At 46.1% G+C, this 12343-nt stretch overlaps 1 protein-coding gene across 1 annotated transcript in view; it reads right to left on the bottom strand.

The window, feature by feature from the left end:
* Nucleotides 1-336: 336 nt before the first annotated feature.
* LOC102859451 (ribose-phosphate pyrophosphokinase 2-like) overlaps nucleotides 337-12343 on the bottom strand; it is a 25326-nt gene continuing 13319 nt past the window's right edge. The window contains exons 3-7 of the mRNA XM_006892370.1: nucleotides 12033-12131; nucleotides 9981-10105; nucleotides 2995-3168; nucleotides 1505-1664; nucleotides 337-429 (exon numbers count right to left, since the gene is read on the bottom strand). Coding sequence (XP_006892432.1) covers nucleotides 337-429; nucleotides 1505-1664; nucleotides 2995-3168; nucleotides 9981-10105; nucleotides 12033-12131 — 651 coding nt within the window. The remainder of the gene's footprint in view (nucleotides 430-1504; nucleotides 1665-2994; nucleotides 3169-9980; nucleotides 10106-12032; nucleotides 12132-12343) is intronic.

Genomic DNA, 12343 nt, shown 5'->3' with positions numbered 1-12343 from the left:
AAAACATATATAAACTATGAGCTCCCACAATGAAATGATGAACTTGAAACGTCATGGCCTCCAAGGGCTGAAAGAACAAAGGTCACCTATCAGAACAAGTCAAGATGACACAAATGTTTCTCTTGCTGAAAAGCAAAACAATCACTGATCTCCCAAGAAACCACCATACATGAGTGGTCTCAAGCTTTCAAAGGGGGGCAAATGCATCTCAAAGTATATAAAAAACTGATGTTTTCTACCATCCATTATCTTAAAATTGTTAGTATCTACAGCTAACAAGAGAGAGAGAAAAAGACATAATCATAGTGTGCTTGCTTAACGCATTACAATTGGGAGTTATAAGGGAACATGGCTGAACAGGTAAGACACAGATTCACCATTGTGGGTTCTCCGGATGGCCTCCGCCAGGATCATGGAAATATCGAGCACCTAAACACCAAACCGGGTGAAAGAAAAAGAAAGTGAGGCACAACAGTTCTTTTCTTTCAAAAATGGAAAACCAGAAAGGATAGAAATTAAGTCTGTAGTACACAAGGTATGTTGTTATCCAAACCTTACCCACATTTTTTTTAAGGGGATAAATAGCTTTTGGATCTGTGTTCAAATTAGAACCTGGTGGACAGAACCTGTATGGAATCCAAGAAGTGAGACACTTGCTATAGATTTAGGTGTGCCCTCTTTGTACGTGCTTCCCAGAGACTGCATTTTTCACAGGTAGGAGGCGCTCCTGAGTTGAGCTCAACTACCAGGCCCCATTTTTACAGCGCCTGCTCACCCTGTCATATTTGGTCATTCTCTCAATATTTCAAATCTCTTCCTAATTCGATTGCACACTTGATAGACAACAGGAAGTGTAGACATACACTTGATATGCACTGGGATAGTCACATTAGTGTGATGTTCTGCACAAGACCTTGCAATATCTCCTAGATATGCCTGTACTCTGAGGTTTGTTAAGGTCATTGTTCACTTACGGCAATTACTGCTTTTAAATAAACTTTTAGTCAATCGTTGTCATACAGGAAGGTTTTCCTTTGTCAGAAAAGGCATGGTATTTTTCAACTGTTTCGCATGCATGTGAAAGTTGGGCAATGAAGAGGAAGACCAAAGAAGAATTGGTGCCTTTGAATTGTAGTGTTGGCAACCGTTGAATATCCATGGACTGCCAAAAGAAAAACAAGTTTGTTCTTGGAGGCAAGGATGGTGGGACTTTGGCTCACATTCTTTGGGCACGCAGTCAGAAGGAATCCAGTCCTTGGAGAAGGACAGGATGCTTGGAAAAGTAGAGTGTCAGATTAGCCTGCTTCTTGATTATATTCTTTTGCAATTTTATTCACTTACTGTTTCTAAAGAGCAGAGTGCCTTCTGAAGTCGCAGGCATTTAGCAGGGATCTCCCAATATTCAAAGCCTCAGGCTGCATCAGCCTCATCAATTAGTCATCCACAGGAGTGTTTAGTACTTGCACCCCTTGCTATCCTCCTCCCACCTCAGTGGAGAGAGTACCTGAATCTTGGGGCAATGCTTCATCTTGTCCTCTTGCGGAATGGTGTTGGTGACAACCACAGCCTCAAATGCAGCATTATTAATTCTGGAGATGGCTGGTCCAGAGAAGATCCCATGGGTCAGGATAGCATAGACCTTGGTGGCTCCTGCAGAGAGTAGCCTGCAAGATACCAGCTGAACAATTAAGTATGCATGCAGATATTCTAGAAATGCCCTCCACTCCTGTGAAAAGCGGGAAGCTATCTTGGCAAGTTGTAGGGAGTTGCCCTGGTAAGCCAAAGGCGGCTCTTAGCTAGCAGTTCAAATCCTCCAGGAGAAAGAAAAGCAACTTACTCCTTTGAGATTTGCAGCCTGGAGGGTCAACTGTGAAGTGGTTCATTAGCAGCCTGAAGGGGCAACTACGGATAGGTTTGGAGTCAGGGCAAAAGTTTGAGGTTGACTGTTAAAAACAGATGTGGTCCATCAAGAGAACTGTGAAACTACAATTCAGATTACTAGCTTAAGGCAGCATCTTTTTCAGTACATTTTAGTAAAACACTCTGTGTTAAGTTAACTCACAGGCATGACTGTCATTGGGGACAGTATTATGCATTTTAGGGGACTGACTGTAGGGTAGTTTTCAGAATCATCCTAGATTGAGAACCACTTGGCTAGCTCAGCAGAGCCAAAAAAAATCATCATTTTGACATGTAATTAATGTTTAGGAAAAAAACTACTGATGAGGTATCTTATATTCTTTGCTTCTTAGGCCATTTTCAAAGCATCTCAGTTTTGACAGGCTCTGGTCCCAGTGCAGTGGCGGTGCTAGCATTTTAGATGGAGAGCTCACCATCCTGGAAGGTTTTTTTCCTTCTGTGATCAGCTTTAGGGGGAGGGGCACCGTCTCAAAAATCCAAACCAAATCCACTGCTGGGACTCATAGCAACAGAGCAGAATTGCCCACAAGGTTTCCGAGGCTGTAAATCTTTATGGGAGTAGACTGAGCGGCTGGTGAGTTTGAACTCTTGACTTTTTGTTTAGCAGGCCAACATTTAACCCACTGTGCCACCACGGCTCCTAGCACTTCCCAACAGCCAGTATCCAAACGTGGGCTTTAAACAGTACCATGCGAGTGCAGGGCAAAATTCAGCTTTGCAAATGGGAATCAGAAGACCTGTGGTTTCTTTGCTATCAAGAAAATAATGACAAAAAGGCACAGGTTCGGTGACAAAGAGGAAGCCCCTCAAAGAGATGGACTGAGTGCATGGTGGCTGTGACACTGATCTCAAGCGCAGTGGGGCTTGTGAGCGAGCATGGGGCAGGAAGGCGCAGGGCTTCCTTCTGTTGCCCACAGGACTGCTAAACGCTGGACAGCACATAACAACAGGCCATTGCCAAGCAATAAGAAACCATTCCAAAACCAAGTTCATTTTTAGTGAGCCAACCTCTGGTTCCCCTTCAGTGAGACACCCTAACCCTCCCTGTGCATGTCCCCAAAGTGCCCCACATACTTATCTGCAGCGTGGCAGATGGTGCCACAGGTGTCAGCCATGTCATCTACCAGGATGGCCACGCGGTCCTTCACATCCCCCACCAGAACCATCCGGTCCACCTCATTCGCCCTCTTCCTCTCCTTGTGAATCAGTGCAAACTCCACGTTCAGTCTGTCCGCAATGGATGTCACCCTGAACAAGGACACAAATGGATGTGTTCCTGACAGCCAGCATCCAAACCCGGGCTTTAAATGGTACCATGTGAGTGCACGGCAAAATAATAACCTGTCCCTTTTGTCGCCAGGCATGGGCTGGATCTGCACTAAGCAAGGCATGGTGGGGCAGGCCTACCGATGTGGCCTTGAACCTGTGCAGCTCTAACCATAGCTGGACACCCTGACCACACAACCAGCAAGCAGCAGAAAATATGCAGTGTATTAGTACTCAGGACTGCCAAGAAAACAAACAGATTCATCCTGGAGAGGATTAAACCAAGCTACTACTTGGAGGCAAGGATTCTGGGGCTTCGTCTGACATACTTTGGACATGTTGCCAGGAGGGACGGGTCCTTGGAGAGGGACGTCATGCTTGGGAGGGTGGAGGGACAACGCAGGAGGGGAAGACCCTCTATGAGATGGATTGATTCAGTGACTGGGGTAATCGGGATGGGTGTGTCAGAGGCGGTGCGATTGGCACAGGATAGAGCAGGGTTTAGGGCTGTTGTGCATAGGGTCGCTATGAGTCGGAAACGACTCGACGGCACATAACAACAACAACATTAGTACTCAGGAGTACTTTTCAAAATGCAAAGATGGAGCTTCAAGTCAGCTCTTTGGGAACCACGTTTTAATATTCGTGGAGTACGTGTGTAGCGGGGCCAAAAGCATCTGTTAAAATGCACACACTTCACAAAACAGGACCTGAGGAGCTGTTACAAAGCACATGTCCAGTCCCTGTGCCCATCTCTAGCCAACGCACAGGAAGCCTCTGGCTCAGGAGGGCTGGCTGAGCTGGCAGCAGAAGGAGGGCACTGTGGCTTAGCCTCTGACCCAAAGCCAGTGGCAGTCAAGTCAGTTTGACTCATGATGCCCCATGTGGGTCCGAGGAGAACTGTGTTTGAGAGGGTTTAGCAGGTGATTTGTCAGAAGGAGACCGCCAGGCCTTTCTTCCAAGAAGACGCTGGGTGGACTTGAGCCTTCTGGTTAACCTTCTGGTTAGCAGCTGGACATGTTAACTGTGTGTACCACCCAAGGACTTCTTTTCCTTTACAAAGTACACTTCAGGGTTAAAAACTTACTTTGAAATATTGCCATCAACACAGTGATATTAATAAGGAGAGTTCACCGACCCTCGAGGACAGAGTAGGGCTGCCTCACGGGGGACCGAAGCTGGCAAGCTTTCTGGAAGCAGACTGCCACATCTTTGTTCTGAGGTGCAGCTGACAGGTTTGAATCTCGACCTTTCTATCAGCAGCCAGGGGCTCTAACCACTGTGCAATTCCAACTCTCTTCCTATTTTAATTTTTTAAAACTCACAATCAGTCATGCAATTCAACTGGAAAAAAAATGATGAGGAACACCCCTTCCTCAGACACATACAAAGTCACACCCATGTAGCGAGCACAAGGAGCAACTTTCAAACTAAAGCTAAAAAGACCGGCCCCAAGCATTGCATGATCCAGGAGGCAGCCAGGGTTTCATGCATGCCCTGCACAGACAAGTCTTGAAGAGGAAGAGGAATCCTGGGCTGAGACATTGGATACCCTCCCATTTTGGGGGAACCTGAACAGGGCCAGTGCTTAAATAGCTACAACCATTCGCTTTACAGTTTGACTAAGAAGGAAGACAATGATTCTAGGCCTCACTGATCCTTTTCTACGGTGCAATTAGCAAGGATACTCTCGTAAGCAAGAGGCAGTTGAAATGGCAAGACACATAGATCTCCATTCCCAGTTGATATGGAAGAATGTCTATTGTCTAAACAGCCAACTAGGCAACCTGTTTCCCGTGGGAACACCTGAAATCCTAGACCAAAAAGGAAAGCTGTGACGAAGGTAGCACCGAGTTGGAGATGGAGATGGCAGCAAGAGGCAGCAAGGTGGAGAAGGCAGGAGCGACAGACCACTGAGCATGCAGCAAAGCTCCAGTGCCCTCTTGTGGCCACATTAGGTTCTCCCTCAGTAAGTCATGCCCCATTGCTTTTTCTCAAACTTGCTCCCAGTGCATCAGATAGACAGACAAGCATTTTCTATAGGGAGGTAGGACTTTTTGGGCATTGTGCAAGTAAGCCACAGGTAATGCTAACTCCATGTATCTTGTGTTAACCCATATGGCTGTTCTGAGGGACCTCAGTGAGAAACAGCCCACTCTGGGCAGGATAGGAAGGTGGTCATGATGTGAAGCAGACAGAGGTTTTGAGAACAGATGGGAGATGGTAAGAATTCCAACACATCATTTCCTTAAAAGCTAAGCTTTACTGGTAAAGGAGCCTGGAGTGAGTTGCATGGGTGGATCTGTTCTGTCTGAACTGAGCTGACAAATACTTAGGGGAAGGGGTGGTGGAGGCTAAGCACTGGGCTGGTAACAGAAAAGCTCCAAGTTTGAGTTTGGCCAGAGTGCTTCAGTAAAAAAGTTTGGTGATCCATTACTGGAAAATCAGCCACTGAAAATCCTCCAGTGCTCAGATCCTCTCTGAAACCCTAAAGGTCACCAAAGAGTTCAGGGTCAATGATCACCGTAGAAGATTTGTGGAAGAACTTTCAAAAGCTAGGAAATGTGAAGCCTTTTCCAACCAGAATAAAGAGAATAAGCGTTGCTCTGACCGGTTTGATCAGCAAACACTAGGAATTCCATACAATGAATCAGAATATCTATGGAAAGCTGGCAGAGGTGTTAGTTTTGGGTGTAGAAAACTGGCTTTCTTTTTCAGGAAAAACTATACCACATCTTTGGATGATGTGACATTGTAAGTGGACTTGATCTAGAATCCTTTCACCTAGAGATAAAGTACAAGCCTTAGTATTTCTTGCTCACAACCAACACCCCTGCTACCAGCATCGAGAAAACAAAAGAAAGGTCAAATACCGCATAACACCACTGTTATAAAACAGGACTGACATGGAGGTTGAGGGGAGGAAGCTAAGAAAAGAGTGGATAGATAATAAACACTGCATTGGAATAGATGATGGAAAGAACTATTTAAAAGGAATACGTGATTAGGCATTATTTGTATGACAGCAGTTCGGAATTAGAGGTGCATAGCAAAGTGAACTGCGGAGGGTGAAGGGAGGACTGAGGAAATGATGCAACAATGAATGATTTTTTTTTTAATAAAAAAAGGTGAACTGGGGAGGTTGAGAGGAAAATGTGCAACAATGTATGAATGAAAATCCCACTTTTCTGTAAACTTTTGTTGTTATGTGCCACTGAGTCACTTGCGACTCATAGAGACCCTATGTACAAGAGCACTAACCGCCGTTCTATCCTGTGCCAACCTCACTGTCTCAAATGCACTCATTGCTACCACTCCACTCACAGAATCGAGCCATCTCATCGAAACTTTCGTTAAAACAACAATAAACAAAAATAAAGGAAAACAAAAAATGTGTTGCACTGGGAAAATCTGCAGTCAAGGACCTTTCCAAAGTGTTAAAAGATATGAATCATGATCTTTTCAATTACATGCTATGCATCTGAAAATCGGACAATGAACACGGATGATAAAAGAATCGATACCTTTGAGTTGTGATGTTGGAGAAAAGTATTGACTATCTCATGGACTGCCAGCGGAACAAACAAGTCTGTCTTGGAAAAAGACATCTAGGGTGCTCCATAGAGTCAAGGATGGGGAGACTTCCTCTCCTATCCTTTGGACATGTTGTTAGGAGGGACAAGTCCTTGGGGAGAACTGTCATGCTGGGAAAGGTGGAGGGTCAGCAAAAGAGAGGAAGAGCCTCAACCAGCAGTGGGTCCAAGTGTGTCAGAGATGATGAGGATGGCACAGGACAGGACAAGGCTCAGAGCTGTCACTAGGAGTTGGCCTAAAAGCACCTTACAAGGTGAAGTGAATGTGTCAGGCTACTAACTAAAGGGTCACTGGTTTGAAATCTACCAGCCAATTCAAGGAACAAAGATGAAGCAATGTGCTCCTGTTAAAATGCAAAGCATGGAAAAGTGATGGAGACGAGCTGAAATTAAGTCAACTGCAGTGAAGAAGAATTCTTTTTTTTAAGAAGTGTGAATCTTTTCCACACCCAGAAGCCCTACTGTGAAGAGCAGATAGCTATGATGCCATGAGGACTTTGTAAAATTCCTGCAGAAATTAAATACACCCAAAAGGGGAAGAGATTAAAAACGGGGGAATGTGTCTGCAGCACACAAAGAAGCCAAGCTCTGCTCTCCTGCTGGTACGACCTGGCGAACAAGAAGAAAAGACCTCTGGCTAATGGAGCAATAAAAAACTGCAGAACGTATGAACACGCCACTTAAAAGGGAAGCACACTTAACTCTACCCATAGCAACGACATTAACATGGAAAGATGCCGTATGTCCTGGACTGGACTTGCCAACTCAGCACGTTTGCTAATGCACCGTGTGAGCCAGGCTGCGCACAGAAAGACACACAGCCTTGAGAGAAATGGCAACCGCTCTGTCTTCTATTTCTGCAAGATTCCCTCAGCCCTCTGCAACACCCATCTCCTTTCTGTCTCTACAGTCTGGCCTACTGTGAACATTTCCTATAAATAGAATAATACAAGAGGTGGTCTTTGATGCCTGGTCTTTCTCTTTTTTCCCCCCTGAAAAATTCCCTTGGGCAGTTCATAAGGGAGTTCTGGTGGCCTAGACCGCAGGGAGTTTCTGCTAATCCCAATGCAGCGCCTCTTTGGCTGTTTGAATCCACCTGCGTCATGGAAAGATGGGCAATCAACCTTCACAAACCTTCTGGATGGTCAGGAATGGTTTGGTTCTGACTAGATGGCAATGAGTGGGCGAGGAAGCTAAAAGAACAACACATGCTACATTACTTGCATGGCTTTCCCTTTCTCTGCTCAATCTTGGTTTCTCTGGGGGGTGATAGAAGGTTCTAGAAAGAAACAGCAGTGAGAATTGTGCGCATCTAGACAACACTGGATCACACACTTTAAATGGGCACATTGAAAGACTATGTGGAGTACATCTCAATTTAGCAATCACTTTTTTTCAGAAGTACCCCTGTCTAACACTTCCATGTCCCTTAACCTACTTCATCTTAAACTTAGACTTTGATGAGTCATAACTGAGTGTGAGTCACTGAAGTACAGGTCCAAGGCAACTTAGGTGCCATTTAGAAATCCTCCGAATGTTTTCCACCAGATGATACTATGACTGGGCCTCAACGTCTTGAGGGAGGGGGTGATTCTGCGACCACCGCGTAGTCTTGTACTAAACCAAGCATCTGGTGGCTTTTCGCACTAAGTGCTCACTTCTGCCTTTCATCTATGGTGTCTCCTTCCTGTCAACGGCCACTTCCTGCTGCTGCCAGAGGCTGCCCCCCACCCCTCGTGCTGAGAACCAAGCCGCCTATCAGACAAGCCAAGAGCAGACAGCTCTTCTGAGAATGACAGCCTTCAGAGGCGCTCAGCCCAGCTGCAGGCAGAGGGCGCCAAGCAAGGGGCAACCGCTCACATTCCCAAAGCTGCTTGGTCGCCCACCACACTCACGCACACTTCTTGCAAGTTGTCATGCCTTCTGGCTGGCTGTGAGGCCTCCCTTTCAGTGCATTTCTTTATGGTGGCCCCTACCTACCCAGTGGAAACCATGGGTGGTGTAAACAGTTAAACACACTTACTTGGCTGCTACTAGAAATAGTGGTGTTTTGAGCTCACCTAGAAACACCTCGAAGAACGGTCTGGCGATCTACTTCTGAAAACTCAGTCACTGAACTATGGAGTCTTAACCACAGTCCGCTGACACACATGGGGGAGATGGCATGCCAGGAGTCAAAGGAGACTCCAGCTTTGGTCTTCCATGGCTATTAAAGCTCCATTTCATGCTGCTGCTTTCTTTTTCCTTTCTAGACAGCAGCTACAACGTTCTACAAGGTCACCTGGAGTCACCAAGTCGCACCCTGCAGCACATACTATGGGCCAGTTTAGCATTCTCACCCTCAGCCAGAGCCCAGTCACCTGGGGCCCTAACTTAATTCTAAGTCTTGGGCAAAGCCCGTGTCCTCAGCCAGGCCCGATGACCCTGCCCCTGTCTCACTTTCGTTGATTTGTTAAGTTGATCATTTTTTAGTCTGTCAACTTGGCTGTGAAAGGCTGACCCGTTCAAGCCCACCAGCTACAGGGTGCTAGTATAGGCTCACTGCCAGTGGGTTTGGTTTTGCCATTTGCTCCAATTTTACACTTTGGCAAGGCGTTTTGTGGCCCCAGAGTCTTGGCCAACTGCTTCCCTGGTCCCCCTTTCTTTTCTACCTCTGGAATCTTAGTCACCTGCAGAGGGCGTGCTCACAGAGTGCTGCACGTGGAAGGGAAGAGCGTGGGCCCAGTTTTCAAGCGCATTTCCTCCTCTCCGGGAGGCCCTCTGCCACATGCAGTTCCACAGCGCATCTGCAGGTGGAGCAGCCTCCGAGTTCTCATTTCTCCCTGGAGGAGTCTTCTCTCCCCATTCAAAGTCCAGGGGTAGAGAGCAGCTCCTTGGCTTTCTTCCTGGACTGCTGAGTGAAAAGTTTTGCTTTCATCTCCTTTTTTAAATGGAGTCCTCCAGAGCAGCCAGCTGCTTAATCACTGTGCTACAGCCTCCAAACCCACTGCCTTGAGTCGACTATGGACTCACTGCCCAGTAGAATTGCCCCAAGGCTGTACATCTTAATGTAAGCTGAATATCACATCTTTCTACTGTGGAGCTGCCTGGTGGGTTTGAACCGCTGACCTTTTAGTAACTGAATGCTTTAACCACAGCCATCAGGATTCTACCTTGCACCAAAAGGACCCCCAGTGGCCAAGGCAGCCCCCACAGTGTTACCGTTTGGCGCCGCCTGCATCAGGAGACACGATGATGCAGTTCTTCCACTCTGTGATGTTCTCCTGGATCCACTGCAGGACCGCGGGCTCCGCGTACAGGTTGTCCACAGGGATGTCAAAGAAACCCTGTGGGCAGACGCAAGTACCACGTCACGGTTCTGAATAATCTCTCTTAGGATACAGAACTGGATTTATTTCCAGAAGAAGCTGCAATAGCCGACTCCCTTCTCTTAATTTTCACAGAATGAAATAAAACTCCTGGTCCATCCCAGGGACCTACTGCCATCCGAGCTGCTCTCTATGGGGCTTTGCCTGTTTTCTGCGTTTCTGATGGATCAGGGTGGTTCTGCAGGGCGACAGTAGCGTGGACAGCAGATTTGTTTTAGCAAATGTTATAAAGCTAGTTCTACATATTCATTGATGAACTATGAACTAAGAAATAACCTCCAGTATGTTTTGGAGAAAGTGGAGCCTCAGTGCTCTTTGGAAGTAAAGACAATAAAGCTTCCTCTTACATACTTGAAGTATGTAGCTATTCCTTGGAGAGGGACATCATGCTTGGAAAGGTGGGGGTCAGGAAAGGAGAGGAAGAGCCTTAAAAAGGTGGATTGACACAGTGACTGCTGTAATAGGCTCTAGCATGTCAGGAAGTGTGAGGATGGTTCAGGATAGGACAGGGTTCAGACAGGATCTGTTGTTCACAGGGTCGCTATGTGTTGTACTTGACTTGATGGCACCACCACCACCACCAACAGCAGTATGTATCAGAGTGAGTACAGTAGAATTTAGCCTATCTTGCAGGGGGAAAAAGTACATTATGAAGCATTTAAGGAGGGTATAGGACCATCATGATCGCACCATTAAAACTTTCCAGAATTCAAGATGGAAGGGTGCAGAGCTTCTTCCAAGGAGTCACTTAGCAATTCACAATCAACACCCTGGGCTGCTAATGGAAAGGTTGGAGGCTCAAGACCACTGAGAAGCCCCTCAGAAGAAAGGCTTGATGATTTACTTCTGAAAACTCAGCCACTGCAAGTCTGATGGGGCACAGCTCTACTCTTGGCACACATGGGGTCACCATTAGTCAGAGGTGTCATTTCTCTGCCTGCTGGCCCTCTTCTTGGGCGCATTCTCACTCTGCCCATCTTTTCTGGTCTCTTTTCATACCATGAAATGCATGCCTTTGGTTTGCACACCCATGCACCAATTTACCTTTTGAAAAATAAATCACGTGGATTACTTTTTTGGGAGAGGGGATTTTAGGAGAAATGTATTAAACGATCCATGCAGAATGTTTCACAAGGTGTTTGACTGGTTTACTTTGTAACCAGGAAGGCTGCTTTATCAAATTCATTGGGAGGGATTGTGGATTGAACTGTGCTCCCCAAAACACATGCTGAAATCCCAACCCTTCTCCCCCTATGAATGTGACCCTGTTTGAACATAGGAGTCATTCATTTGTTATGCTAATGATGTTATTCCACAGAAGCAGTGTGGGTCCTGAAACTAAATATTTTCCCCATGGTGTCTGATGAGAAGAGAAAATAATCTCTCTCAATCTCTCTCTCTCACACACACAGAGAGAGAGAGAGAGAGAGAGAAAGAGAGAGAGAACACCTTGTGATCACAAAGGCAGGTGTATCTACAGGCAGTAAAGGACCCATGAATCGAAGCAATCAACAGCAGCAAGGAGAGAGGGGTCCAGAGAAAGAACTGACACAGGCAAGACTCACATTTGGGCTCTAAGCCCTAAAACTGGGGGCAAAGAAATCTGTCCTTTCAAGCTCCCCCCCTCCACTTGCAGTGTTTTTGTAACAGCAACCACAAGAAACGAAGGCGGAGACTGGTGCTGGTAGAAATGAACGCTTCACATCAAATAAATTTTCCAAGTTCAGTAAAGATGGAAATATCTAATAATAGTTATATAGAAGAAACATGAGCCCATGTAGCTCTTTCAGAAATTGCTGAAGCTAATAGTTAGGGTTTAAGCACTCTCCTTAAGTTCCCAATCACAACGAACAGATATAAATGTGTGTCTGTGTGGGGTGAGTACCTGAATCTGGGAAGCATGTAGATCCATGGTGATGATATGATCAGCCCCGGCCACGGAGAGCATGTTGGCCACAAGCTTGGCAGAAATTGGAGCACGACTCTGCAAATAAAGGCAAGAATTTCATGAGAAGGGAAAGATGGGCAGAATGATATGGCATCCATTAAGTGGTGTATGAGCAATATAAATGACAAGAGAAAAATCAACACTAGGGTGACCCAACAGAGTGTGGAAACTATAGAACGATATCATTGATTTCACAGGCAAGCAAGAATTCTACTGAAGATTATCCAAAAACGACTGAAACAGCACAT

The sequence above is a fragment of the Elephantulus edwardii genome, unplaced genomic scaffold (genome assembly GCF_000299155.1).
Source record: "Elephantulus edwardii isolate Elephantulus edwardi_28Jun2011 unplaced genomic scaffold, EleEdw1.0 scaffold00115, whole genome shotgun sequence".
Taxonomy (NCBI): Eukaryota; Metazoa; Chordata; class Mammalia; order Macroscelidea; family Macroscelididae; genus Elephantulus; species Elephantulus edwardii.
Note: the sequence above shows the minus strand (reverse complement) of the source record. Positions and strands in the feature narration are given on the sequence as shown.